Source organism: Schistocerca americana, chromosome 1 (assembly GCF_021461395.2).
Source record: "Schistocerca americana isolate TAMUIC-IGC-003095 chromosome 1, iqSchAmer2.1, whole genome shotgun sequence".
Lineage (NCBI taxonomy): Eukaryota > Metazoa > Arthropoda > Insecta > Orthoptera > Acrididae > Schistocerca > Schistocerca americana.
The window spans coordinates 337,615,312-337,643,014 of NC_060119.1; the positions used below are offsets into that span (position 1 = coordinate 337,615,312).

The 27,703-nt window shown below is 41.2% G+C and overlaps 1 protein-coding gene across 1 annotated transcript in view; it reads right to left on the reverse strand.

The window, feature by feature from the left end:
• The window catches only part of LOC124622416 (tyrosine-protein kinase Dnt-like), a 232,390-nt gene that overhangs the window by 87,361 nt on the left and 117,326 nt on the right, over positions 1-27,703 (reverse strand). The window contains exons 2-3 of the mRNA XM_047148112.1: positions 16,082-16,209; positions 3,331-3,437 (exon numbers count right to left, since the gene is read on the reverse strand). Coding sequence (XP_047004068.1) covers positions 3,331-3,437; positions 16,082-16,209 — 235 coding nt within the window. The remainder of the gene's footprint in view (positions 1-3,330; positions 3,438-16,081; positions 16,210-27,703) is intronic.

Here is a 27,703-nt window from a genome sequence, read left to right on the forward strand (position 1 = left end):
CTGGCTGACTACGTCCGATCTTGGCCCATTTTCAAAAGCCACCTGTTACAGAGAACAGCATTTGTTATGGCTAGATGTGTTGAATGTGGATAATAAAGGTATTAGTATTAAAATAATACGTGTAGTAAATACTTATGTGTTTGTATTTAAGAGCGGATTGTTCTGTTTATATCATCTCACGTAATGTATCTCTTATCTAATTTAAAAGATGCCACGGATGCAGTTACACCTCACAGTGTTCTAGTAATGGTATGCATTATTTATTTATTTATTTATTGTCAATTGTGGTTGTTTTATTATACAGCATTATGTGATCCTCGAGACAATAGTATAGTCAACGGACTGGAAATGTGTCCTCATTACATTACACTGCGTGTCATGGTGTCTTACTTATTGTAGGTGTTATCTTAGTTTTGACAGATTTTGATGCGAGTAATTTTTATTATGAGATCTTACATAATCTTTGATATATTCAATGATTAGTGATGGGTATGAGTATCACTGACTGAGTTCAGTGTGAGACACAAAGTTCCACCACATCATAGGTGTAAGATAGGAAGCCTATTGTTTCACTGTATCGTTTGTAGTCTCGTATTTGATGAGTGATTGCGGTAGGATGGAGTGCATCTCATATGCTGATTAAAGGTGCTATTGAAGGTTTCTATGAATCGTTTGTGGTCGCGAATTTGGTGATTAACGTAAGATGGGGTGTCTTTCATGGGCTGATCAAAGCGCTATGGAAATTTTCTATGAACCTTTGACTGCGTAGTCCGGTTTGCTTTTTTAACATTTGCTCTGGGTGCTTGCTCATGTGAAGGTAGATTTGTATTTCGTCTAAAATCTCCATTAATTGGCTTTTGGGGACATTATGCAAGGTAGTGAGATTACTCTCGGCATTTTCAGTGGAGTGTTTACTTTCCGTGAGATGTGTGCTGAAAGCTGAAACGTTACTTCCACTTGTGTTCTCCATATCCCGTTTTAAAAGTTCTGTCTGTTTGTCCAATGTAGGCTTTATTACAACCGCTTCATTCGATTTTGTAAACGCCGGAACTGTTACATTGTTGTGCTTTGTCTGTTTCTTGAATGATGCAGGTTCCTAATGTATTGATGGTGTAGAACTCTATTTTGAGATCTGATTTCGTTACTGAGTAATTTATTCTGACACAAATTCGCAGTATTTATCTTTCTATTATGTTTCAGTCTTTGTCAGCGTGATGTCATCTATAATGATTTTGTGCTCTGTATTTAATTTCTTTTTGTATACTTTGTGGACTAGGTCCGTCTTACAGCCATTATGGTTCGCACTACTCTGAGGGTGTTCAGTTATGATTTAATATTTGCATTGCTGGAAGGGTATTTAGCGATTCGATCTGATGCTGATATAAAGTATGCCTCATTATTGCTGCAATATGGCAAAATCAGTTATGAACGACGATATCTGTAGTTTTTAATTTGCGAGAGGTACTGAAAGTATGTACCGAGTTCGTGTTGGTGACAGTTATGTCGAGGAAGTTCACGCTGTTGTTAAGCTCGTGTTCTATAGTGAAGGTGATGCTTTTGTGTATGCTTTTGAATTGTTTGTGGAAGTTGGTAATTTCTTATGTTGATACGAAACAGAACAATGTTGTCATCTACGTACCTTAGATAGTACATAACCTTTCTCTTCCAGTGAGCATATTCTTCAAAAAATTTATTATCTAGGTGGTCTAGAAATACATTTCCAAGGGTGCCAGACAAGCAACTACCCAGCGTGAGACCATCAGTCTGTGAAACTGTTTGTCACTGGAGCTAAAATAGTTGAAATAATACTGTGTTTACTATTGCTACTTTTGCTTTATATAGACTCCCGTATTTGAAGAGGTTTACTTTTACGATGTCAACAGTTTGATCAATGACTACGTTAGTATATAGATTAGTTACATCTAAGGAAAATAATCTGTTCTTTTCTCTGAGAGTTTTAGCTCTTTAATTTTTTCAATTAAGTCTGTGCAGTTTTTAATAATATATCGTATATTGATGTGTAATTGTGAAGTATAATTTGGTTCAGTTTTCTTCTCAATTAAGTATGCTGCACTATTTCTACAATGTACAATCGGTCTAATAAAGGTACCACAGTTACGAAAAAGATATATATTCAGCCAATCATTAAGATAATTTTGTAAAGTGTAACTACAGCTGTGGCATATTTAACGCAAATATGAGTATGATGACACAAACAGAACATTTCACACCAACCATATCTTATCACTGATACCTTTGTTATCCACATTCTAAACATCTAGTCGTAACAAATGTTGTTCTCTGTAAAAGGTGGCTCGTAGAAATGGGCAAAGCCCACGAGTAATTAGCCAATAAATAAGCAGCAGTTTTGGTATTAAAATGTCTTTCCTCAATATTTGAGAGCTGCTAGACACAACGTACTGAAAATGTTTATAACACTCGTACTGTCGGTGGAATGTCTAATACCAGTAGTGGCCGTAGAGATCACGGACGTTGAGATATTGTTTCACGCCCATTATAACGCGAACTGCAAAGCAAAATCTGACCATGTCTTAGCGAGCGAGAAGAAAGGATTATTATCGTTACAACATAACAGCTGTCTCTAATTTTGCTGCTCTTTAGTTTATCAGATGGATAGAAAGGGAGGATAATGTTAACGTTTTTGAATGACACACTCAGTTACATGCTTTGTCTCTCAGAAATGCTGTAGGCGAAGGGAAGTCAACCTTTTTTACCTACAACCCACTTTCAAATCTACTGTGGTAGTAAAATTTTTAACCACCTACCGGTTCTACATTAATAGTAACTTATAAAGTAGGGCAATAACTTTAGTTGATAAAATTTACAAAGCAGAGTTGCCGAAAATCAAGGCATATAATAATAATTACTTACGAAATACTTTGGGTCAAAATTTGATGTGAATTTAACGAAAATGTTTTTAAGACCCCTACTGCCTACCGCCCACCATGGTAGCTGGAACGCCCAGTAGTGGACGGTAGTGACCATGTTGACTACCACTGCATATAGAGAAAAGTACTGCTGTCGAAAATTACACACATCACTTACCACAAAATTGCTTCAGAAGGAGTCATTAACAAAATGAACACTGAAATATTGTCATTGGCACGCCGGGTTCAAAGTGGTGGAAACAATGCAGGAAACTCAGTATTTGGTTACGAAACGATAACTATATCAATAAAGACTTACTACACTAAAAATTAACCAGATGTCAGCGTATCACATTAACAACGTAAGATAGCTAATGAAGATGTCCCTATTTGAAATTAAGCTTGGGCAGTAGTAAAAGATGTATGTAGGCTCCCAGCTTACCTGAAAGTCTGCACCCTGGTCGGTATGAGGCCTCGGGACGAGATGTTTAGCTGCGGTGGGCGCATCGCCTCGTGGTTGTCGTAGTCGATCGCCAGCACGTACGGCAGCTGCGGCAGCACGCACAAAAGCACGTCTACAGGCAGATTTCGTGATTCTAGAGGTACGATGTTGTAGCGGCGTTGACGCTTAAGACCACACACCTGCTGATTACTCTCACCATATTTAGCACGTTCTCGCTGGCGCTGAGAACTGTGTTTCTCGAAGTAGGACGGCGTCCGCATTCGAAGGCCACTTTAATATACTGATCTTTTATTTCAAAAGTTTATTCTTTTAAGACAACAAGAGATTACATAAAATAATTTTCGTTGAATTACAAAGTATGTGATATCTCATTCGTTCAGAAAGCTCTCTCGTTGGGGGGGGGGGGGGGGGGGGGTCACACAAAATTGCATTCAGTGTACGTTACGCTTGTATGATGGGTAAAATATCATTCGGTAGTGTATTGCTGGTAACATAATCCGTAGAGTCGAGCGTGACCTACTCCTGTTACACGCAGTCCGATGGGGGAAGGGGGTTTAGCGGGAGCCACCGATGGTAGATACCGGGATGAATGTGCTAATATCTAATTCATTTTTAAAGGAATCTCTTTTCTTATGCTAGACAGCTCTGCACTGAACGAACTATATTTTTCGATAGGTCCCTTATCGGAATCTGAATAACTTACGACGATACGAGTTTTCTTAGATATTGTCTGTAATCTTCTATCTTCTTCCTTCGTCAGTTAATTTGTAACTCTTAATAATTACAAAGGAAAAGTTTCAGGAACGTGTGAAACTAGGTGAAAAACAGTGTCTCCCTGATAGACGAAATACTTGATGATTTGTGTCCTTCGGGATTTCGAACGAATGCGATCTGTATAAGGAGGGGTCCTGTCGTCTTGGAACCAATTGGGGATCGAACATTGTACCATAGAATGGATCTGATCAGCCAGAATGGTCACATGTTCCTTGGCAGTAATACGGCCTTGTAGAGCACTCATGGAGCCCATTGCGCCATTTTCCACTCTTGTAACGTAATTTCGACTAGATGCTGGAAACATTGTGCGACAAGTCTTATCCGACCAAATGACATTCTTCCATTGCTCCATAGTCTAGATTACTATGGCTTCGGCACGGCTTTTTCCTGTTATGGGCATCTGCGTCAGCAACGAGTGGTTTTGGAGCTCCAGCTCCCCCTTCAACGCCCTGCTTATGGATCTCCCATCTTGTTATTTTCGTGCTTGCCGGGTTCGCGAGGGAGACATTCATTTCTGCACTGACGTTTGAGGTTGCAGTCCTCTAATTTTCCATCATAGTTCTCTTAAATGAACGTCTGTAACGATCACCCGGCATACAATATCGCCCTCGTTGTAATCTAGCGGATGATATCTCTCCGCTTTTCCTGTACAGAGCATAAATCTTTGATACTGCGCCTCTTGAAACGCCACACACATCGGCAACCTTGGTTACGGAAGCACCACAGCTCGACGACCAACAATTTCTCAATGTTCGAAATCACTGAGCTCCGACGTAATACACTCACAACTACATAGTAGTCTGTTCTGACCCCGACCGACACTTCTAACGTATTGAGGATATTGGATAAGTACCGTTCGTCGTCAAATATGGTACAGCAACCAACCTGAGGGCTGGGCTAGATTCTGCATTTATGTTCAAGCACGAATTTCTCGCGGTGTTTTCACATTTTTGAATACTGTAGCTCTCATTACAAGAAATTTTCGCCTGAGTTGTTACTCGCCCCTTGCGCCAACGTGCGCAGCGCCTGCGGTGTTAGCCGGGCTCGGCGCGCCTGCAGAGCGGGCGGAAGCCGTGCGCCAGCGAGCCGGATCTGTCGCTGCGGAAACTGTGCTCCGGGCTCCGTCTGCCGGAAGCGTTCACTGCTAGCAGCCGCCGTGCCGTCCGCTGCGGCACCGGAGGAGGAAATTGCCAATTGCGGCAGGGGTAATGACGGGAATCCTCATATCGGAAAACCATTACGCGGCGCGGGCGGCGGCGCAAGCAAGGATTATGCAGTTAGAATGCGCACGGGGACGTGTCGGTGGGCGGGACCTGCTTTGGTTGCGGAGAGGGAGGCAGAGTCGTGGTGGTTGGGGGCGGCGGGGGCGGTGGGAGGGGCACGGTAGGTCCTGTAGTTGGGCCACGAGGGGACAGGGCGCACCCTAACGAGCCGCACCTGTCACTGAGAGAGGGCGATTTACCGTCGCTACGTCGACTGTGAACGCAGCGCCTTGCCCCGTTATTTTGTTCCGGTGGGGGAATAATGATTTGGCTCCTACGACAGCTTCGACTAACTAACTCATCTATACGTATTAAGTTGAATGCTAATTTGTTGTCAAGAGTCTCACAGCAGCCGATTTATGACGTCAAGGGAAGTAGTCGAAGAAATTTCTGCATTGCTGGTTTTTTCCTCACTCATACGGGTAGAGGGTAGGGATTGTGGAGGGCTGTCAGAGGAGCAGGTAACCCGTTCTTTAGCCAACTGACAACAAAAATTAAATAACATGAAAAATAGACCAGAATGAAATAGGGGATATATTTACACCGAATTTAAAATGCTTTATTGGGGAAAAATGAAATGGATGTTTTTACATATACAACAGATATGATTTCTTACACTGGTAGTTAACAACAGTAACAACAAAAGGCAAAACGAAACACAATAGGCCCGCATTTAAAAATTTTTAAAACTTGATGCTGAAAGACTGATATTTAAAAGATCTTTCCTGTGACTAACACCCAAACCTCCAGATGTCAGACGTTCAGATCGGCACCAAACGTTACTTGTCAACAGAGTATCAACCATAACACCGATTTATTTATTGCTGTGTGTTGTCTGACATTTATCGACTGATCGACTGATATTTAAAAAATCTTTCCCGTATCTAACAGCCAAACCTCCAGATGTCAGACGCTCAGATCGTTACCAAACATTGTTTGTCAACAGAGTATCAACCATAACACCGATTTATATATTGCTGTTTGCTGTCGTCCTGTAAAACATCTGTACACGGTAATTAAAAGTAACACCAGAACTACGGATTTTAAGAGAACCGTATCTATGACATTTTATTCTAAGATCTCGCGAAGATGAGTTGGTAGCGCATCAGTTCATAGTACCAAATGTCCAGCATTCAAACCTCAATAATAACAATTTTTTTAAACTGTGTCCTCGTGAAACTGCTATACGGTAGAACATTTTCCTAACATGTAAAAAGGACTTTTCGGAGTTTGTAGCAATGTTCTTTTGGCAGTATCCTTTTGCTTCGTTCGTTGAAAGTAGCGGACCTATAGAGTAAGTCTGTATAGACATGTACAGCAGAACACCACTCCTATCTATACAAATGTAATCTATAGGTTTGTCACTTTCACTCAACGAAGCGAAAGTAGACTGTCATGTGAAGATTGCTACAAACTCCGAAAAGTCGTTTTACATGTCAGGAAAATGTTCTCTGACATAACACTTTCAAGAGTAAACACTTAAAAAGAAAACAAAGAGTTGAAACAGTGGAGTTAGAAAGCTGGACATTTGGTACGATACCCTGACGCTCTACCACACCACCTAAGCGGGATCTTCGAAACAATTGTCACAGATACGCTTTTACAATGCTCCGTAGTTCTGGCGTTACTTCAGTTATTGTTTGCTTATGTTCTACTGGTCGACAACACACGAAATCGATGTTTTAGTTGGTACTATGTCGACATACACCGTGTGGTGCCGATCTGAGTGTCTGTCATGTGGAGGTTTGGGTGTAAGAACCGGAAGCAACTGGCCTGGGTTAGGGAGTCTTAAGTTGAAGGGGAAAGGGTTGGACGGTGAGGAAGGGAGGTCTGTGTGGTATAACGATGGAGGATTTGGTGTATAACAGCGATGGGGTAGGAGTGGCTGTTGTGACAAAATGATGGGTAAAGCAGAAGGGATAAATAGTGACTCTAATAGTTGTTAAGAAAGGAGGGTGCGGAAAGAAAGGCAGTCGGAAGGAAGGGGGATAAGAGAATGAGGGAAGAGGAGGGAGAGGAAGCACTGATGAGTTGGAATGAGTGGGGTGGACTTATAGTGGGTCAGGGCGGAGTTCATGATGTGGGAGGGGGAAGCTGAAGTTTCTTTGGGAGGGTATGTGGACGGTGTGTAGGTGCAGAGTTGGTTGAATCTGTTGGTAAAGAAAAGTAAGTAGAGGGGAAACGATGGGATTATCGGAGTCGAGTTTGCGGATGGTGTACATTGGTCAGAGGCGTTCGGTGTGACTAAGGAGAGGCGGAGTCTGTTGGTAAAGGATCCTTGTGGGGGAAGGTAAACGGATGTGGAAAGTGAGGCGGAGTGTATGGCGTTCGAGGATTTGGAGGGACTGTTAGAACTTGGGTGGGGTAGAGATCCATTCAAAATTCGTGTAGCAAAGGATGGATCGGGTCAAGGTTTTATAGGTCTGGAGGACAGTGTAGTGGTGCAATCCACAAGTCCGCCCAGTTACTAGTTTTTGTTTAAATGTTGCATGATGTGACGGACAATGTGCATCTTGCTTTCCATTTCCCACGTGAGTGTGTAGCGCAACCACCAATCCAGCAAGACGTTTCGAATCGTAATCTTAAGCCCTCATCATACGACATGTGTTTCACATCGCGAAGCCCGCCAGACTTGGTGCCTGTCGTGGCATCGGTGCGTAAATTTCACAGGTTCTTCACAAAAATTCACGCGCGTGAAACAAATGCATTATCTCTGCTGCCGATTCTGGACTCGTCGATGGCATGAACAGCGTATACAGCTGTACAACGATTTGACAAACATACTAGTAGACGTTATTCGTTAACTCATTCGAATCTTCATCCCATTTTTTTGTTTTAAACTGAATATAGTTGCAGTATTTAATGTCAGTTTGCGCATGCATGGTATCCAATCTCTTGATGTTGCACTGAGTACCATCACTGTGAAGTAATGTACACCATCACATAGATTTTAAGATCGAGAATCGTTTCGTAATTTCATTTGAAAGGAGGAGACTTTCTCGTAGCTGCTCACCACGGCTGAAAGGGTAGTTTACCGAGAAGTTAAAATATGAGGTGGTCCGCAAACCCAAGATATAGGTATAAGTATAAAGTTTTATGACAGCAGGAACTTCCAATGTGTAACTTGTGTTTACTTTCTGACATAGACTCGCAGTTACGTTAAGATTTCTGGATACTCGGGAAACATTCCAGTCCTTGGCCTTTGCCACAAGAATTGACGCCAATGCATTTTTATAAATGCTATCGACAGCAGCAGCTAACACTTCTGTTAAATTTATAAGAAAGACGCAGCATCCTTTAGAAAACAAAAGATGAAACAAAATTTGGAAGAAGGTAGACGCTAACCTGCTACCTTTTGCTTCACAGCTCATGATGCCATCAGCTAAGGTTTCAACATGGCAGCTGGTCCTCCGTATGTGGTGGCACACTGCCTAAAGATTGTATCTACAAGTGTTATTGTTTGATAACAATTGCGACAAACTGTATCAAATAGGAGGAGTTTTTTATACATCGTGATTGTGCCGCAGCTCATAAATGGTGTATTTTCATGAGCTATAGCAGTAAAAATATCAAATGGTGAAAGTTTGTAACTACCGATATTCGAGAGATCCTCAGTTTGCTGATGCTTTGAAACAACTTATTTTCATACCATGTACTCCATGATATAGGAAACCCACAAAATATGTAGTTTAACTCAATAAAATATGGTGGCTCGTGACTTCTGCGTGCAACGTAAAAGGATGTCGCATCTCACTTATCACGTTCCACTCCACGAGACAAAAATCTGACGTACAGTTTCTTCACTTCACTATCCGCAGAGTAACGCAACGTGAAATTCCTCTCTGTGACGTCACCAGCTCCTCGTTCACATGCGTTTCATGTCCCATGATCTTTGGGCTCCAGTAACTCTGTTTTGCTAAGTTCCTGCACTGCGTACGAGTTTTGGGGCACTGTCGTGTTGTAGACAGATTCGTGGTAGTTACACCACGCGATAACGTGTGCTGGTAAATGTAAATGTCGTGTGACCACGGCCTCCCGTCGGGTAAACCGTTCGCCGGGTGCAAGTCTCTAGATTTGACGCCACTTCGGCGATTTGCGCGTCGATGGGGATGAAATGATGATGATAAGGACAACACCACACCCAGTCCCTGAGCGGAGAAACTCTCCGCCCCAGCCTCGAATCGAACCCGGGCCCCTAGGATTGACATTCTGTTGCGATGACCACTCAGCTACCGGGGGCGGACACGTGTGCTGGAACAGTTTTGTGATTAAGAGAGACCAGCACGTGTGACGAGATAAGTGGCCGTGGCTGGCAGAACGCCTTACCTGCCGTACACGATGACTATGAATAATATTGACTTCAAACACTCCACAGCAGCGAGCAATATGCACGTATTAATGTTGGTGCTGCAAAATTGGTGAATTGGTCGCTAAATGAAATGCCTCTAGTAAAGTAACCAATGACTTTATTCGATGCTTACCGGGAAATACTCATCATCAGACAGTTTGGAAACCAAAATGCAAATCACAGAAATTATACAAATGCATAGGGAGCAACATGAAAGAGTGCAAAAACAAAGCTTCGTCATATTGAAAGCTGACATAAACACCGTGATCCCCATGTATTTAGATACATAAAGACATGTTGTAACCGATGCAGCTGTCATGGCACACTAATTTCAAAACTACATCATGCTTTCTAGGTAGTCACTTCAAGCCACAAGAGAACAGTGAAGCATACATAGGTGGTGCCGCATAGTGGCGAAAACCGAGTCTTAAATTTTAATTCATTAACAAAAATTGTTGAATACAAAACGTAACTTTCAGAAAGTTAAACAGAGCCAGAACGTTAAACGTGCTATAAACAATTTTTACACTGCTATAAATTGCCGTCAGTAGAATAGACACGTAAAATAAAACGGATAAGATATACAAACGAGTTATGCAAAATCAAAATTGTGCGCGAATGACGTATTGACAAAAAGTGTGAACCATACCACATAGTGAGGTACAACGAATTATGTGAAATTTCAGTGTTAAAAAACAAGAAAGAAACAGTCGTGAGATACGAAACGAATACGAGCACTCGCAGGATTAGGTAATGAGACTAGAACCACCGAAAGATACGAAAATAAATCAAGAAAAAGAAGAAATACATAAAGTAATGTAGCAATGCTCCAGGAATATAAAGTATTATAGAGTCCGTAATAATGCTTTGGAAATACTTAGGAGTTAGAGAACAAGATAATATAACAAATAATCGAAAATAAATTTACATTTAAAGGATGTCAGAGCGGTTCAAACCCTCCAGAAGACACATCTAATGCATTGTGTACGGAAAACCTACCACTGCATAATGAAACATAAAAATGTGACATACATAGAATTAGAGCAGTAACTCCCACTGTCACAGGACAAGGTGAGGGATATCGTAAGTAATACATAAAATACTGTGCTTAAATAGAAAATGTAATAACAACTCATTAATTAGTAAATGAAGTACAAAATAACTTTGAATCTCAAAGACGTCAGGGACTCAAACTCTGAAGAGAAATCCATATGAAAAGTGTGCACACGAAAATAGATCTGCTTAAAACAGCATAGAGCGTAAATAATAGCACAAAACGTAGGTATAATGCAAGGAAGTGGCGCAAGCAAACTAATTCCCGTAATTATCGTAATTAATAAAATATTGCGAAAGTAAGAGTCGTAACAACCAACAGCGGACGAATATATGTGTGGAGTAGGGTTGAATCGGTGGGAACTACATAGAATTACAAGTGTAGTGTTTCCTCAAATATTTTATGGAATCTTTGGCGTCTCGAAAACAGCTGTTCATTCAACACTGAAGATGGATCACACGACTGGTGTAAAAAACTTTCTAACTCTTCCAAAAATTTAACTCACTCCGTGTTGGCTTGACAGGAAGTATATTCATTCCTCTGTCTATGGGAAGCTTTCGATGTCTCTCACCTGCTAAACGGCACCCAAGTGCGGAATTATTTTTATAAGCATGTTCACGAAACTAGTGGCAAAGCTTCTTCCAGTTTGACCCACGTAGATTCACAGAAACCACATTTAATTTTGTAGCTGCCTGAGCAGTTTTATTTATCAGGTTTATCGTCAACAGAATTACGCTTCCACGAACTTAACTTTTCGCGTCTGAAAACTGATCTGCACTTCCGCTTTCCTGAATGAAAGTGCAGTAGTTTCACAATGCGGTCCTGTGTAAGATACAGACACATTATGTTTTTCAGATGACTTTTATCAAAGACTTTTATCTCGATAGCAAATATGAATGAATCCGAATACTCATAGGCACGACCTACTTGCATAAGAAATCATACTCTTTATTCAAGCGTTCGGTGCTGAGCTACAACTTGCTTAATGCATTGTACATTTATTGAAAGTATGCACGTTTTTGTGCAAGTGGATGGGCAGAATCATTACCGAAAATATTGTCAGTGGGTGCTGGCTTACGATAGATACTAAGGGGAATGATGTGCCATCTCTCTCGTTAACATAAGCTCAAGAAAGCTGAGTCGTTTACTATTCTCTAATTCGGATGCCCGTAGTTCGATGCCTGTTCGTTACCAAGGTACACAATCACAAAGTCATCCATTTATCTACAATAAAAAACAGTTTTAGCCATAATGGGCAGAATATTTTTGAAGAAGGTTTTCTCTGAGTCACTAAAAAGTATTGCAGTTAGAATAACTGATGCCGCTGCACCCGATCACAAGCCCATCAGATAGATCTTACCATGTGGAACAAAAAAATTGAAAGAAAAGATCAGAGGAATAAATTCAAGAAGTTCATAGGCTTCTCCTATGGCTAATGTTTTATGTTTCCAACAATTCATATGAATTATTACGAAAGTTTCGTCCAGCGGAATGTTAGTGTGAGGATTATTGATGTCAAAGGAAGCTAGCAACGAATCTTCTGGCACACTACAATTCTTCATTAATGCTTTCATTTCGTAACTGTTCTTAACGGACCACGTGTTAGAAAAAACGTAAGCTTCTTTAATTTGGTGTAATACAAACTGTTTATGACAAATATGGGGCTTTGGCATCCATTCACATGAGGTCTTACGGGAGAACCTTGTTTATGAAGGTTAATCTGTGACCTTAATTTTGGAAGTTTTGGGCTCGTGATGAAACATCTTTTCCTAGCAACGTCTGAATAGAACAGAAAATTTGAATTGCTCGTATATTTTGTTTTTCAAATCATCGATAATTTTTAGCATAGGATTTTTCTAGACTTCCTTAGTGTTGTTTTCAAACATTTCTAAAGTCTTAGTTACACAATCTTTAGCTCAGATAAGTAGGACAGGCTGTCATTGTAGGCTCTTGTTATGATAACACTACTTTCACATCATTTTGTGTTGACATTCATGACTGATAACAGAAATGCTTTGGAGGAAAATTGAGTCTTAAATGATTTGTCAAAGGCCTTACGCGTTTTACTGCAATGGCTGCCTGAAGAGATTCAGGAATTTTATACTGTTCACAAACATTTTTAATTTCAGCAATAGCTCTTTTAACACCTTGGTTGTTAACTGCTGTTGGGAGATTAAAATTCTTTTCTGAACAAGTGCTGCTCATCAGAAGACAACTCGAGGTTTCGTATGTTGACTACAATAAGTGCAAAAGGATGTTTATGTAGTGGCGTGGCAAGACAGCCAAGCCACTCGGAGGTAGCCGAAAGGCACGCGTTAAGCTGACGCAGATTGGCGTGAGGTCTGGAGCAAGGTAAAGTAATTATCCTATAAAGAAAAGAACGTGGTGGCGCTCGGTCTGCAATCACTGACAGTGGCGACACGCGGGTCCGACGTATACTAACGGACCGCGGCCGATTTAAAGGCTACCACCTAGCAAGTGTGGTGTCTGGCGGTGACACCACAGTTTACACCTGGCACGCTTAACATTGGAATTTCAATTATTTTATTGTATATCACTATGTGGTGCGGTATTTGTCAATTCACCTTTTAATATTGATTTTGTTTAATTGTTTTGTATACCTTATGCATTTTATTTTATATGTCTATTCTATTGATGGCACTTTATACCAATGTAAGAATTGTTTTTCGGCATGTTGTTTAACTTTCTTGCTTTAAATACCTTTGTGAAAGTTCTGTTTTTTATTCAATAGTTTTTTATAAATGTATTGTAATTTATTATTGTGTTTTCGTCGCTATGCGGCACCACTTTTGTATGCTTCATCGCACCCTGGTGGCAGAAATTGTTTACTTGGAAAACATAATGTCGCTCTGAGATTAGTCTGCCTTGACAGCTGTATCCGTTGCACCGTGTCTTTCTGCATCCGCATACCTAGATGATCATGGTGTATATGGCAGCTCTCAATACGATGAAATTTTGTAAATATGCCTTTGTCATGTTGCTCTGTATACCTTTGTACGTTTTCTGTCATTTGTATTTTGGTTTCCTGACTATCTGATGAGATGCCTCTCCCGAAACGCGTAAAATAAACCCGCTGGATTTTGACTAGTGGCATTTCGTTTCGTGACCAGTTCATTAATTCTGGAGCACTCATATTAATGTTCAGTGTTGTTGCATTCTTGCTGCGGACTTTATGTCACAATTACAACGAATCTACGTAGATTGTGTTGATGTGCATTTCTTGCTTTAGTTAGTTACGAATTTTTGTATTATGTGTATACTTAACACACTTAGTGGAAAATCAAAACTCCTAGCTAGTCCTATCAGTGCTTTACAACTCATTTGAAAGGCGCGCTATGGAACGACCAGAACAAGACCGACAAAAAGCCTCTAGGAACTGCTTTTAACGAAAGTAAGTGGAAATGTCAGGGACTTGCCTGCTTGCCTCTCTGTTTCCCTATCGAATGAATGTAGTCATTCTCCTCTCATTGTACGTTGTCAGCGTATAAAAACTGCATGGAAGCTTCATCAGATATGGCTGTCGTGTTCTGTGTTTATAATGACACCATCGAATTGACCATCAAATATTTAGTTTGTTCCTTCCTTACGCGGTTCAGTAGCTCGCCATTGTCAAAAGAATGCCACATTCCTGATACATGTCACATCCGACTTACTCTTACAGAGCGTAAGTGAAAACTTATAATTAGTAAGAATAAGCTGGACGTGATACCATACATCAGCAGTGTATGAGGTGCCAATCGAGTTGAGCCTTCCTCCTGCATCAGCTGCACTGCTGAGAGGCAGATCGGTTCTTGAACAACTCTGAGACTCAATAAAATTGTTAACTGACTTCAACTAACGCTATTATGAAAGCAGAAATTGCCCTGCCAGTGAGTCGTACGTCTTGACATTCCCGGAGTTCAGTACGAATAAACTGCATGAGAAACGGGATTCTCTTGCTATTAAATCAAAACCTTCTTCCTCGCGAAGCAAATTTTATTACAGAGTATTCAGTGTTCACATATTAATATGGACATTACCTACAATTAGTTGAACACATGACAAAGAACAACTAAACGAAACATGAAAAAATTATGATAAAGAACAATAGTTCTGGTAAATTTGTCGGATAAGGAACTGTGGTCGGTAGTGACCAACTTCCTAGAATTATAACGTAGCCGCGGGTGGATAATTATGACTGCGGGACTGTACCGGTAGAGAAAGTAAATTAACCATACCACCACGTCTCTCCGCCTAATCGTGGGTGAACTTACATGGATGCTTTGAATTACTAGAAAATTCTTATCTTCGTTCCTTCCTAAGCAGCCGATGCCGCTAGATATTCTCACCAAAACTGTTATGTGTTGACGAGCAGACTGTGGATGATGTACACTAAAGCGAAGGAAACGTGATCGGAATTAAAGTTTCCTCACAAACAGCGAGAAATTTAAGTGCAAGTGTCATTCTCGAAGCGATATCCAGAAGTGCGTCTTCTTCGCTTCTTTGTAGCTAAGTGAAATCTTTGAGTTTTTACCATCTCCTGTGTGTGCTTTGCTCAGAGTTCACGTCAAAAATGCCCACCGGTGACAAAAAGTTTGTCCAACTTTAGCTATTGGTGTACTTGTCGTATTACTGTTTTTCTCCCAACAAAAACTGAGTAAAACTCATTCTCCAGTCGGCAGCCTTTTAGGCTGCACTATATGAGAATCAGGGACTCACGAGCTTACGTCATTGTCTCGCTTTTTTATCCTATCAATTCACGGTCGGTCATCTCTTGCACAAAAATTTGGAAAACTGCTCTTGACTTCCCACACTAGCTGTTTCTCGGAACAACGAACGGGTTCTGTGTTATCTGTTGTCGGAAAAAGAAAATCTCATCCCATCGGGTCTCGGTGCCTCTTTTCGTCGGAGTTTGCTTTCACAAAACGGTTGAAGAACACAGAGTCTGAGTAGTTCCACTGCTTTCGCGAGAGACAAGCAGCCAATAGTCTGTTCAAATGATCCCACTTCATGTGCATTTTGAGAACTCACTAGGCAAGGTTGAAACCCCTCAGCATAACGCGCTTTGACAGAAAGGGGCCACTTATTTCCTGGAACGAGTCTCCATGGGTCACTGCTCTGTTTCACATCTGAAATAATTGCAGACTAAGAGTAAGTGGAACACTGGGATTTCCAGTGTTTTCTTGGTACACAATTAACTGAGAATAGAACTGAATTACAACACTGAATTTAGTAAAAGCTACGAAAGTTGGTTGCTCTAAAACATTCAGAGCTCTGAATGTAAATACGCACCGGGTTTTTGGCGAGCGACTGCCAGGAGAAGACCAGATCGCTGATGTGTGCCGGCACGGGCACCACGAAGTTCATGGCGTACGTGTTGACCACGCCCTCTCGTACGTAGAACAGCTCCGCCGACAGGCCTGCAACAAACACAAGCACACCGTCACTTGAGGCGCCACAGCTGGCTACGCGGACACATGAGCTCCCACATGACGATAGGACATCCTCAGCTGTCTTCCTGTAGCCTATCTGAGATAATCATATCGGATAAATACTTTGTCACCCCCAAAAAACTTCTGTAAGTATCTCCAATTTCACCATAAACAGTTTAAGCCTCTCGTCACGACAAACTGCCTATTGGCTTCTATCTCGGGCTCTTCGGCCGACGTTCATATAATGATTTTTCGGACGTTTCGCCAGCACGACTGGCTGGCACTGTCAAAGCTTCACCCTCCATTGCCGGTGGTGAACTGGAGCCGAGCTCGCGGGCGCAGACTATATGTACCTGGCGCGCCAACGTCCGAGGGCTTCTCTGCGGTCATTTCCGGTGCGGTTCTCCTCTTGCTACCTGTGACGGTCGTTCGCTGCAGTACGGGAAGCCAGGATCCGTTTACCTTAAGGCTTTCCTCTTTCTTGTTCAAACTGTTCGCGTGTTTTTGTATTTCTACAGCTTCTCTGAACAAGCGCGTGTGATAGTGCTTCTCTACAGCCAGAACTTCCGTGTCGGTCTCATTGAGTGCGTGCTCTGCCACGGCCGATTTCTCCACCTGCCCCAACCTGCAATGTCGCTTATGCTCTTTGATCCTGGTGTTGATGGATCGTCCAGTCATTCCGACATAAACTTTTCCGCATGTGCATGGTATACGGTATATTCCCGACATTGCAAGTGGGTCTCTTTTCTCCTTCGCCGACCTAAGACACTCTTTGATCTTCCTTGTCGGTTTGAAAATCGTCTTTACGCCATGTTTGTGCAATATGTGGCCGATTCTGTCCGTCACTCTGGGAATGTATGGCAGAAAGGCCGTACCCGATATTTCTTTTTCTGGTTCCTTACTTCGCCGAGTGTTTGGCTCTGTTACACTTCTAATATTATTTGTGGAGTACCCATTGCTCCTCAGGACAGTTTCCAGGTGTTGCATTTCTCGTTCTAGGTGTTGCGGCTCACATATTCGTCCTGCTCTCGTTACAAGCGTACTAATCATGAGACCGACCACGTAATAAAATTCACCGACACGGAAGTTCTGGCTGTAGGGAAGCACTATCACACGAGCTTGTTCAGAGAAGCTGTAGAAATACAAAAACACGCGAACAGTTTGAACAAGAAAGAGGAAAGCCTTAAGGTAAACGGATCCTGGCTTCCCGTACTGCAGCGAACGACCGTCACAGGTAGCAAGAGGAGAACCGCACCGGAATTGACCGCAGAGAAGCCCTCGGACGTTGGCGCGCCAGGTACATATAGTCTGCGCCCGCGAGCTCGGCTCCAGTTCACCACCGGCAATGGAGGGTGAAGCTTTGACAGTGCCAGCCAGTCGTGCTGGCGAAACGTCAGAAAAATCATTATATGAACGTCGGTCGAAGAACCCGAGACAGAAGCCAATAGGCAGTTTGTCAACAAGCGGCCACGAAAGCCTTAAGAAGTCTCTCATTCATGATTACATTCCATAAAATAGCCCCGGAGATTTTCTTTGTAGTTAAAATCTGGTGATTTAGCCAGCCAGTCGAGATGCAATAGGATGCCGGAGTGTCCATGAAACCACGAACGGACCAGATGATACGTAAAATTACCGATAATATCCCCTTAAACATCAGACAACGTATCCTGATTTCCAGTCACCTTTACAGTAGTTCCCTCGTGCTTGTATGCAACCCTACTCGCGATTTTACCATCGTTGGAAGTACTGCTGGCACTTAGCAGAATCAGTTGCAATTTGGCTTGAATCTTTTATTCGGAGACAAAACGTCATCTTTTCAACTCCAATTTCATTTTCTGGAAGGGTAACACTTGGTATTGGTGCAGCCCTGTGACCACAGGTGTTGTCGTTTTGGAATACGGATATTTATACAGCCTACTAGTAGTAAAGATGAAGAAAAAACGGCAACACTTGACCACCGAGAATTTTTAAATAACTTTCAACGTTACTCTTAATGGTAACCTGTATTAATGTACGTAACGTGTGGAAAGCACCCCGGAAAACATTGCAGAACCATCTTCGGTCAGGAAGTTTCTCTCCACACATTCTCCGTTACACGTTTCATTCAGCCCAGGGTGCAACCGACACGTTCCGGCACTTGGAAAGAAGCGAAATCGGAGGTCACTACATGTCTCCAGTCAGCTACTGTATTTATTTTATATATATATTCAAGACGTCCAGCCTTCTAAGCCGCTGTGGCCAATGGCCTTTTGCGATGCTCCTGACTTAATATGTACAGCGCATGCATTTTTCTTTGCAACGTCCGCTCGTAAATAGATTGATAAGTATCTGCATTCACTGATTGCAGTAATTCCTACCGGATTAGAAATTGACAAGGAACGACGTTCATCTCCTGTTCCTGCCGGTTAGGATCTTTACACGAATGTTCTTCTTTCTTGTTGCTCCGAGTGAAGCACTATTCATTGTTGACACGTAGGACGGTCCGCGTCGATACACCAGAAAATCGCTAGAGTTCGTTCGACATTGTGGTCATGGGCACTTTGAAACACGGTTCCATGTCACCAATCTTAGTGAACTATTTCCATAAAAACGCCCGGCATGTACACACCACTTCACCGCCATGTCTTACGTCAGCGGTAGAGGGTCACTTGGCCGCTCGGTAACAGTCCTACTATCTACGAGGTCTGTATGAAAAGTTCCGCAACATTCGTAATTTCGCGCCAATGGTGTGTTGGGTTCAAATATGACTGGCATCCCTGCACATGCCTGTGTTTAATGCATGACTGTTGAAAGTTTCATTGTAGTATGTCTGTTAGTAATTGTTCGGTGGCTGTATTGAGTAGAACGTTGTGTAGCGCAGTTTGCGAAATTCGAGAACGCAGAGTTAGAGTAGCAACGCGTCTGTATTAAATTTTGCTGAAACTGAGGAACACCTTAACAGAGACACATCAAATGATGCATGAAATCTATGATAGTGAGTGCTTTAAGTCGTACTTGGTGTTATGAATGGCCGGTCGGTGTGGCCAAGCGGTCCTAGGCCCTTCAGTCTGAAACTGCGCGACCTTTACGGTCGCAGGTTCGAATCTTGCCTCGGGCATGGATTGTGTGATGTCCTTATGTTAGTTAAGTTTAAGTAGTTCTAAGTTCTAGGGGACTGATGACCTCACATGTTAAGTCCCATAGTGCTCAGAGCCATTTTTTTGTTACAAATTGTTCACACGGTTTAGAAAAAAGACTGGAAGGAACTTCAAGATGACCATTGTTCAGGATGTCCTTTGACTCTTCCGACGACGCTCATGTTAATAACGTCAACGAAATTTTGCATGCCAATCGAAGAGTAACTGCCTGAGAGATTGTAGAAGACTGTAGCATATCGGTTAGATCATGTAGTGAAATGCTGACACAGCTTCTTGGAATGCATCCTGTCGTCGCGAATTTCGTCCCACGGCTCATGAGCCAAGATCAGAAAGACCTTCGCTTCGCATTCAGTGAAGAGATATTGGATCGCGCAAATGAGAACTAGATGTTCTTTAAGAGAATCATAGTTGGTGATGAGCCGGGAGTTCACGGTTTTGATGTTGAGACTTAGTTTCAGTCTTCACAGTGGGTCGGAAGATGTTCTCCAAGACCGATGAAACCTCGTCAGGTCAGATGAAATGTCAAAGCCATGCTGATAGTTTTCTTTGCCTTTCAAGGATCAGTTCATCAGGAATTCGTGCCACAGAGCCAAAATGTTAATCGACAGGAGTACCGCTGCGACATCTGTGAGAAAATGTGGGAAGGAAACGACCTGAAATGTGGCTCTTGCATCGCAATAACAGACCAGCACATTCATCCCTGGTGGTGAGTGACCATTGGGCAAAAAACGACATCACTGTGCTGACTCATCCTCCCTACTCTCCAGACCTGGACCCTGGGGCCTTGTTTTTGTTTCCAGGCCTGAAAACCCCGTAGAAACGTCGAAGATTTGCAACGCCAGACGAGATAAAAGAAAATTCGCAGACGGCGCTTCACGCGATCCAGCAAGAGGCGCAACAAGACTACTTCCGGATGTGGAAACGGCCATAGGAGCGGTGTATCAGTTGTGGAGAAGAGCGTTTCGAAGGATACCATGCATAATAGGTAAAAGGTAAGCGTAGAAACAACTTGTGGACGGAGTTCTGGAATATTTTGAACAGACCTTCATAGTGATCATGGGCTCTTTTAAGTGAATGACTAACTTTTTAACACAATTGCGACACAAAGTTTATAATGAACAGTAGCTCTGCGTAAAGGCTGAATTGATCGCTAACCGAAAAGCCATGCTTCAAAAACAAATGGTTCAAATGGGTCTGAGCCCTATGGGACTTAACATCCGAGGTCATCGGTTCCCTAGAACTGAGAACTACTTAAAACTAACTAACCTAAGGACTTCACACACATCCATGCCCGAGGCAGGATGCGGACCTGCGACCGTAGCACTTGCGCGGTTCCCGGCTGAAGCGCCTAGAACTGCTCGGCCACCGCGGCCGGCTTTCAAAAACTGAATGACTTTCTTTCTCATAAATGACACGTTTCACACTTAGCCCTCTTCAGATTCCTACCAGTAACATGCTGCTTGTAGCTATAAAGGTTACAAGATGTGCACATAACAGTCATAAAAGGACTCAGTGTTTTGCTGGTCACACTCTGCGTGCACATCTTGTAACCTTTATATCTACATGCAGCATGTTGTTCCTAGATACTTCAAGAAGGCTGAGTCCGAAAAGTGTTACATTACCAGCAGTGAAGTCATTCTTTTGAACCACGGTTTTTCTGTTAGCTTCTAATCCAGCCTTTATGCAGTACTATTGTTAATGAATAATATGAATCCCAGAGAGATTAACACAGATACAGTGGAGCCCTTTTTACCTGAGTGACTTTCTTGTCTCAGTCGATCGCTCGTGAAAGTACCTGTCTTGAACTGCGATTCGCTTTTCACAAATGGTCGTTTGTACAAGTACGTCACCAGCAAAATTGTGAGTGTCGTGCGTGGTGTCTGTTGTGCATTTTGGCGCCTCAACCGTCGAAGAGTGGTTGTAAGCGACTCTCCTTCTTTAAAAAAAGTCGAAACATAGTAACTGAATTAATAAGCTACTGATGATAACACATTTTATTAGTAACGAAAGGAAGATTCACAGTGGATGTTCGTGAATGAGGCGGTACAGTAAATTCTCTGCACAACTGAGAACTTACAGCTGAAAAAAATTCTCATCCAACCATTTTCAAATATTTACTCAACCTGAAGTTTGTTCAACGAAATTTCTTGCGTTTCACCAGCGCTAACGGCAGGGACTTTCAAAGGTTCGTCGTCTGTTACTGGTGGCCGACAATCAGTATGTTAACAAGTGGTCACAAATGCCACAACAGTTTTGTAACATTTAGAAGGCAGTACAAAGTGTCCATTTATCTTGTTATCGAAATAAATGCTTTACCAGCGATCTCTACTTTTTGAAGGTTTCTGTCTGAACTGGTCATTGATCAACGTTCTTATTTATGCACTGAACAGGCTTTTTCGTTGTTCAGGTATTGTATAACTTAAATCGTATTTCAGTTTCTTACGTTTGGTCTCAGATAATACTCTTTGTACACATATCGTGTCCTTTTTCACCCTTTGATTGTCTCTAAAACAAAGCAAGCAGTAAAATAAAAGTGAATAATAGACATAAACACAAAATTCGTTTTTTAAATTTATCCATGTTATATGGATGTTGTTTGGGGTTTGCGACTGTATTATAAAATTATGTGGAATAATTGATACTGCTGCAGTCACTTTTTACTAATATTTTATTACTAGGACAATGCATTTCAGGAGCATGCTGCCATCATCAGGTGCATTGTACAGTTACTTATATGTCAGCTTATAGGTTATGTTCATTAGTTGTGTGGGTCAGTGGGGTTAAGAATCGAAACATAAATCTGTGTGGAAGGATAAATCTGTTACAGTGTGTATATTATGTGAATAGCATGACTAGGTAATATAGTAATACGTTTGCTTACATTTCTGTTGGCGATTTAATTTTATGGCACACGGAGCACAGTAACAGGTAAAGAATAAGGGACAATAAATGGACTTATATGAAGAACTGGAAATCTTCATTCATGGCACAGCACATGGAGATGTATTATTAAATTATAAGCTTCAAAGTAATAATGTTAACTTCTTTAAAAACTTCTCCAAGATTAAATGTTTGTTTCCTTGACAGAATAGTTTTCATTAAGTATCAATGTAACATTCTCCATATTGCCAATACATCTACATAAAAGTCCTCATCTTCACTATAGGTATATATTACTGTGTTTGAAATTGTAGGTAGTTTAGCTTAGATTTAATAACTCTCTGGAAAGATGTTAACAGTCTACGAAATTGTAAGTAGCTTATCTTAGATTTTAAAACTCTTCGGAAAGATGTAACCAGATGTTTGTGAAAATGCTAAGTTTTGATTTACCCGTTACTGTGCTCTGTGTGCCAGAGAATGAAATCGCCAACAGAAATGTAAGTAAACGTATTAATATATTACCTAATCATGCTATTCACATAATGTACATACTGTAACAGATTTATCCTTCGACACTGGTTTATTTTTCGATTCTTAATCCCACTGGCACACACAGCTAATGTACATAACCTATGAGCTGTTGTATAAGTAACTGTATAATCCACGTGATGATGGCAGCATGCTGGCAAAATGCATTGCACTAATAAAATATTACTAAAAGTGACTGCATCAGTAAAAACTATTCGACAAAATTCGTGGCTTTGACATTAGCGAGTTCGTCGAGAACTGGTTAATTTCCGTAGGCAGTAGGATACACCACCGTCCTCTGTTTCTGTGTATGCATAGTCGTCGTCACACTCAGTACCTTAGATCTCTGCACTCGGAAAAATAAATTTATCCGCGCTGTAAATGTAACTTTAAGACAAAGCGAAATATGCAGTAAATATTCAAGGTACAGAGCAATGGCTTGATACCAACGCTGAAACACTGTAATAGACGTTCAGTGGAAGTAAATTTCTCGGAAAAACAATACGTTGAAAAACACAATTGTCCATCTATACAGATTAAAACTGTATCGAAACAAGAAGTGTGTGAAATAGCTTGGAAAGAAAGAGTGAGACGTGTCTAGAGGTGTAGCTTTGCTCCATTAAGCAATTTGTATGTTAACACTTGATTTGCATTTCATACGATCATAGAACGCTTCGAAACGCCTACCGGTATCGGTCTAAAGGTCCTAAAGCAAAACCGTAGAATGAAAGCAGATGAGAGGTGTTTTGATCCTATCACATGACACATGAAAATAAAATTTTAAAAATTTGTTTTGCCACATTCTCTGATGCCAAAGTGTGTGTTTCGAGAGGTAGCCAGAAAGAACGGAGTCAACGTAAGTAGTATGTTACAGGCACAACTGTCGGAAATATTTTGAGCAAAATTTTAATTTAGAAATCATTAATATCTTTTATTTTATTTTTAGTTCATTTGTTAAAATGCATTTCTTAATGTGTTAGGATGAAAGTCCGTTGTCCATTCTTGATTTTTAATGCACTGTCAAAAAGCAAGACAACATACTTCGTTATTAAAACGGCAATCTACTATTCGAATGAAAACCTATTTCAATGTTTATTACACCATTCCCGTACGCCATGATAGCATTGGCCGTTGGATGATTTATAAACGGCATATTCAACTCAGATAGTTCATGTTTACTTTTCAAATACGACTTGGAAAATCATCCAGCAGCCATGGAGTAAAAGGATAACAAGTTGCAGCCCAGTATAGTTTTGTGATTTGCATTAAATGCGAGATGTGCGGAACCTGATATGAACAGTAGCCTACTTCTAGTTGTCCTCCCCACATATAGACTGTTTATATAGCTGTCTTGTTATTTGCGAACTTTAATGACAATTGGGTTTTCCTACAGCACCTGAACTAAGTCTTGTTTTACCCGGTACAAAACACAGGAATTGACGTCTAACGTAAAGATATCTTGACTAATACTAACACAACGGTTTCCTAGTTCTGACAGTTCAGATTAAGCATTCGAATGGATGAGCCTATGTAATAACCGGTGAAACCTAGGATAAAGGCACCATCTTCTCTGCTCTTGTCGCTGACTCGTTACCATTTGAGAGCTACAGGTGCAGGACAAAGCGTAACCAACCTATGTTCATTTAGAAAAGTTTGCTTTTTTCGATTCTAGTACTCTTCCTTGACATTAAAGTCAGTTTGTTTATCGCTGCTGTATGCAGAATTGTTTCAGATTTTTTATAACTTCTATAAAATATTTTCACTGAGCTGTTTGACACTTAATATCAGTTCACCTATAATGTCGTCACTGATATCGCAAAGATTTTCAACCTAGTCATCGATAAATTTTTCGCTCTGGTGGAATATAATGATTTTTAATGCATGACGTGCCATTAAGTATGAATTTCTCATAAGTTCCGGGGTCTGATCATGTGAAATTAAACAGTGGATATTTCGAAGAAAGTCAAATCTCTCAGCACTACAAAACCCTTGACTCGTGCTAAATTACTGTGCTAAAATTTACCGTTGTGTAAATTTCTAGCTATATGGGGAAGACATAATTTTCGGCCCTTCTGTTTGGCTTCTCTCGATTCTTAATGTATGTCATCGGTTTGATCGGCTATCATTATCTGCTGAGCTCCTATAGTAAATAACACTTTTACGCCATCCAAAGGCATACAGAAGCGTGAAACACTATTCTACATAAGCTCATGACAACTTTAGAAAAGACCCCGCTACTGACATTTCACGTACGTGGAAGTCGATATTCACATGCTGTTAACACTCTTTTAGGACACAACATTTGTTTTCCATGTACGAACACGTAGTGGCCAACTGGCCATCGGTAAGGGGCAGTCACATCTTGAAGACCAAGTGCTAAGATGCGCATCTGTCTTGAATTAATTACAGTAAATAAGTAATTCATAATACGTGTAGGTTCTTTTCTAGCATCGCAGACTTCGTGCAAAGGAAAACCATTAGAGCGGTGACTGCATAACAGCACTTTAGATATGATAACCATTCTCGTAAATATATCTAACATTCAAATCGCACATGGAAAGCTTGCAGGAATGTGGCAGTTAGTGAGTCAGGGATTGCTGGTTGGTATTTAATTTCGGTCAGAATGTACACAATGAATGAATGGCAAAATGTAAATATTGATCGAGAAATTGGACTAAAGAGTTGTTACAACGATTAGCTACTACTAACGGTGGTGATTATATTAATGATGATTGTGATTTGATGATGATACGGTGACGATTAGGACTGGATGATGCTTTGATAACTGTCATGATCATGATGACTGGGAGATGACTTCTGTACGATTGAAAGCTGCTGACTGGATTACTTGATGACAATGAATGAAAGTTTGTGAATGGATGCATCACTGATTTTGGGAAATGTTAGTTCTCTGTCTGGCTAATTATCGGCAATGATACTTCTCTGTCTGATAACCTTCGTTGATAGTGAAATTTGAAATATAGATACGCAGAAAAAAGGATCACAAGCTACGGTAATGGTGTGGACAGTAGTTACAATAAAGTAGAAATTACTTGACACCAGCCTACGATGACGGGATGGACCGAAACCATCTTGCATTTGCGACGTGGAATAATATCTGTGATATGATTCACGAGCTCTATTGGCGGTACATCTTATTCCTTATAAATTCTACACGTCTCATGATTTCTTTTGGTGACAGAAAGGCCTGAAAAGTTTCTAAGGGTGTTGTAACTTACGATGTGCTGAGAAATAATTATTGAGAAAATAATTCGCTACGTCTCAACTTTTCCGATTTAATTCGCATTGACGTTAGCCAATCAGGATGTTTCACGGGTAAACTCAAGCATTTTCACTTCCTAAAATGCAGTAATGCACCGACATCTGTGCGAGTGTGGCTTATCAGTTATTCATTATCAACTAAATTGTGCGTTTTCGGAAGTAGTACATTTAAACCCGGTGAACAAGAGCTACGTTTGTTCGGTTTGAGGAAATCAAATGAAGAACACGTTTGGGGACAGCGCAACATATTGTACTTTTTTGCTTAACGATTACTTCTCAGCACAATCTACCCCGTAACACTCTTACAAGCTATTCAGGCTGTTTCTGATCACCCTCTAGATATGTCCTATGCGGCGCAGATCCAGAAATATTGCCCTGGATATATTCTTTCTGAAAAGTTCATCGATCGCAGTAATTCAGTGTGCACAGACATTATCATCCTGCAGATGGATCACTGGAACAATTGCGGCCCTTTGTAGTCGTACATGCCTTTACACTAACTCATGTCTGCACTTCTGAGCGTTAATATTGTCCCACCAACAAGTAGCAAAAATGCGAACATTTGATGAAATATGACATGTCCCTACTCCCAGTCTCCAAAAAATGACCTCCATTCACCATTCTCAGTAACGGTACAGCTTAACAAATGAATGCAAGACGAGAATACCTCTGCAAACTGTTGCGAGATTGATTGTCCGATTTCAGTATTGCTGTTTCCACAATAAACATTTTCGTCTCTGCAGTTGCGGAATAAGCGCTATTGCATCAGTGACATACACCATCCGCTCTTTACACAGTTTCCTGAGAAACCGCAACAATCAGCTACGAAGATAATTATGTTACAGTCATCAACGGAAATCTTCGTGTTGTTAAGGGCAGACATCTGTCCTCCGCTGAGTCATTACTCTCGACAGCCATGTACTTAGCGGCAGCAGTTTTCGTGGGTGTCATTATCACCGTGAACGCTGTAAAATTATAATCAGTGACAGACCCACGGCGCTTCGATTGCTCTCTTTGACGTATATTCAGGTGTCCAAGGGTTCTGCCTTGCGCAAAAACGACGACCTCATTGTTTCGAAAGATATCTCCCGCATTAGGAGGGGAAACGTCAGGTACAAAATGTTTGCTTTAGACAATGCAGAATTCCAAGAAAAAAATGCCATCAAAGAAGCACTGTACAGTTGGGATTGATTATTTATTTTTCTCAGTATTAGATCCAGAATATAAGAAGCACGAGAAGTTGAATGAACAAGTTTGTAACTATTTGCAGTTCTCTTCTTTGTGTCTTCAATTTCCATCCATTTTCGACATTGCACTACTGCCGTATCCATACCCACATTCATACTCTCCTAGACACTGTGAAATGCATGGAAGAGGGTACTTTCCAATGTGCCGTACTAAAAGATCAGCGATTTTTCTCGTTCAATTCGATTATGTAGCGCAGCAAAAATGAGTGCTTCAAAGCCCTTGTATGTGCCGTAATTATCATTATCTCGCCTTCGCGATCGCTACTGGAGCAGTGTTCAAGGGGCTGACTACATTTCTAGATTCCTCACTTATACTGGTTCTTGAAACTTTGTAATTAATGTTTCGTGTGGTAGATGATGTTTACCTTCATCTGCCAGTTTATGTCCCACAATTTCTTCGTTGGGTCG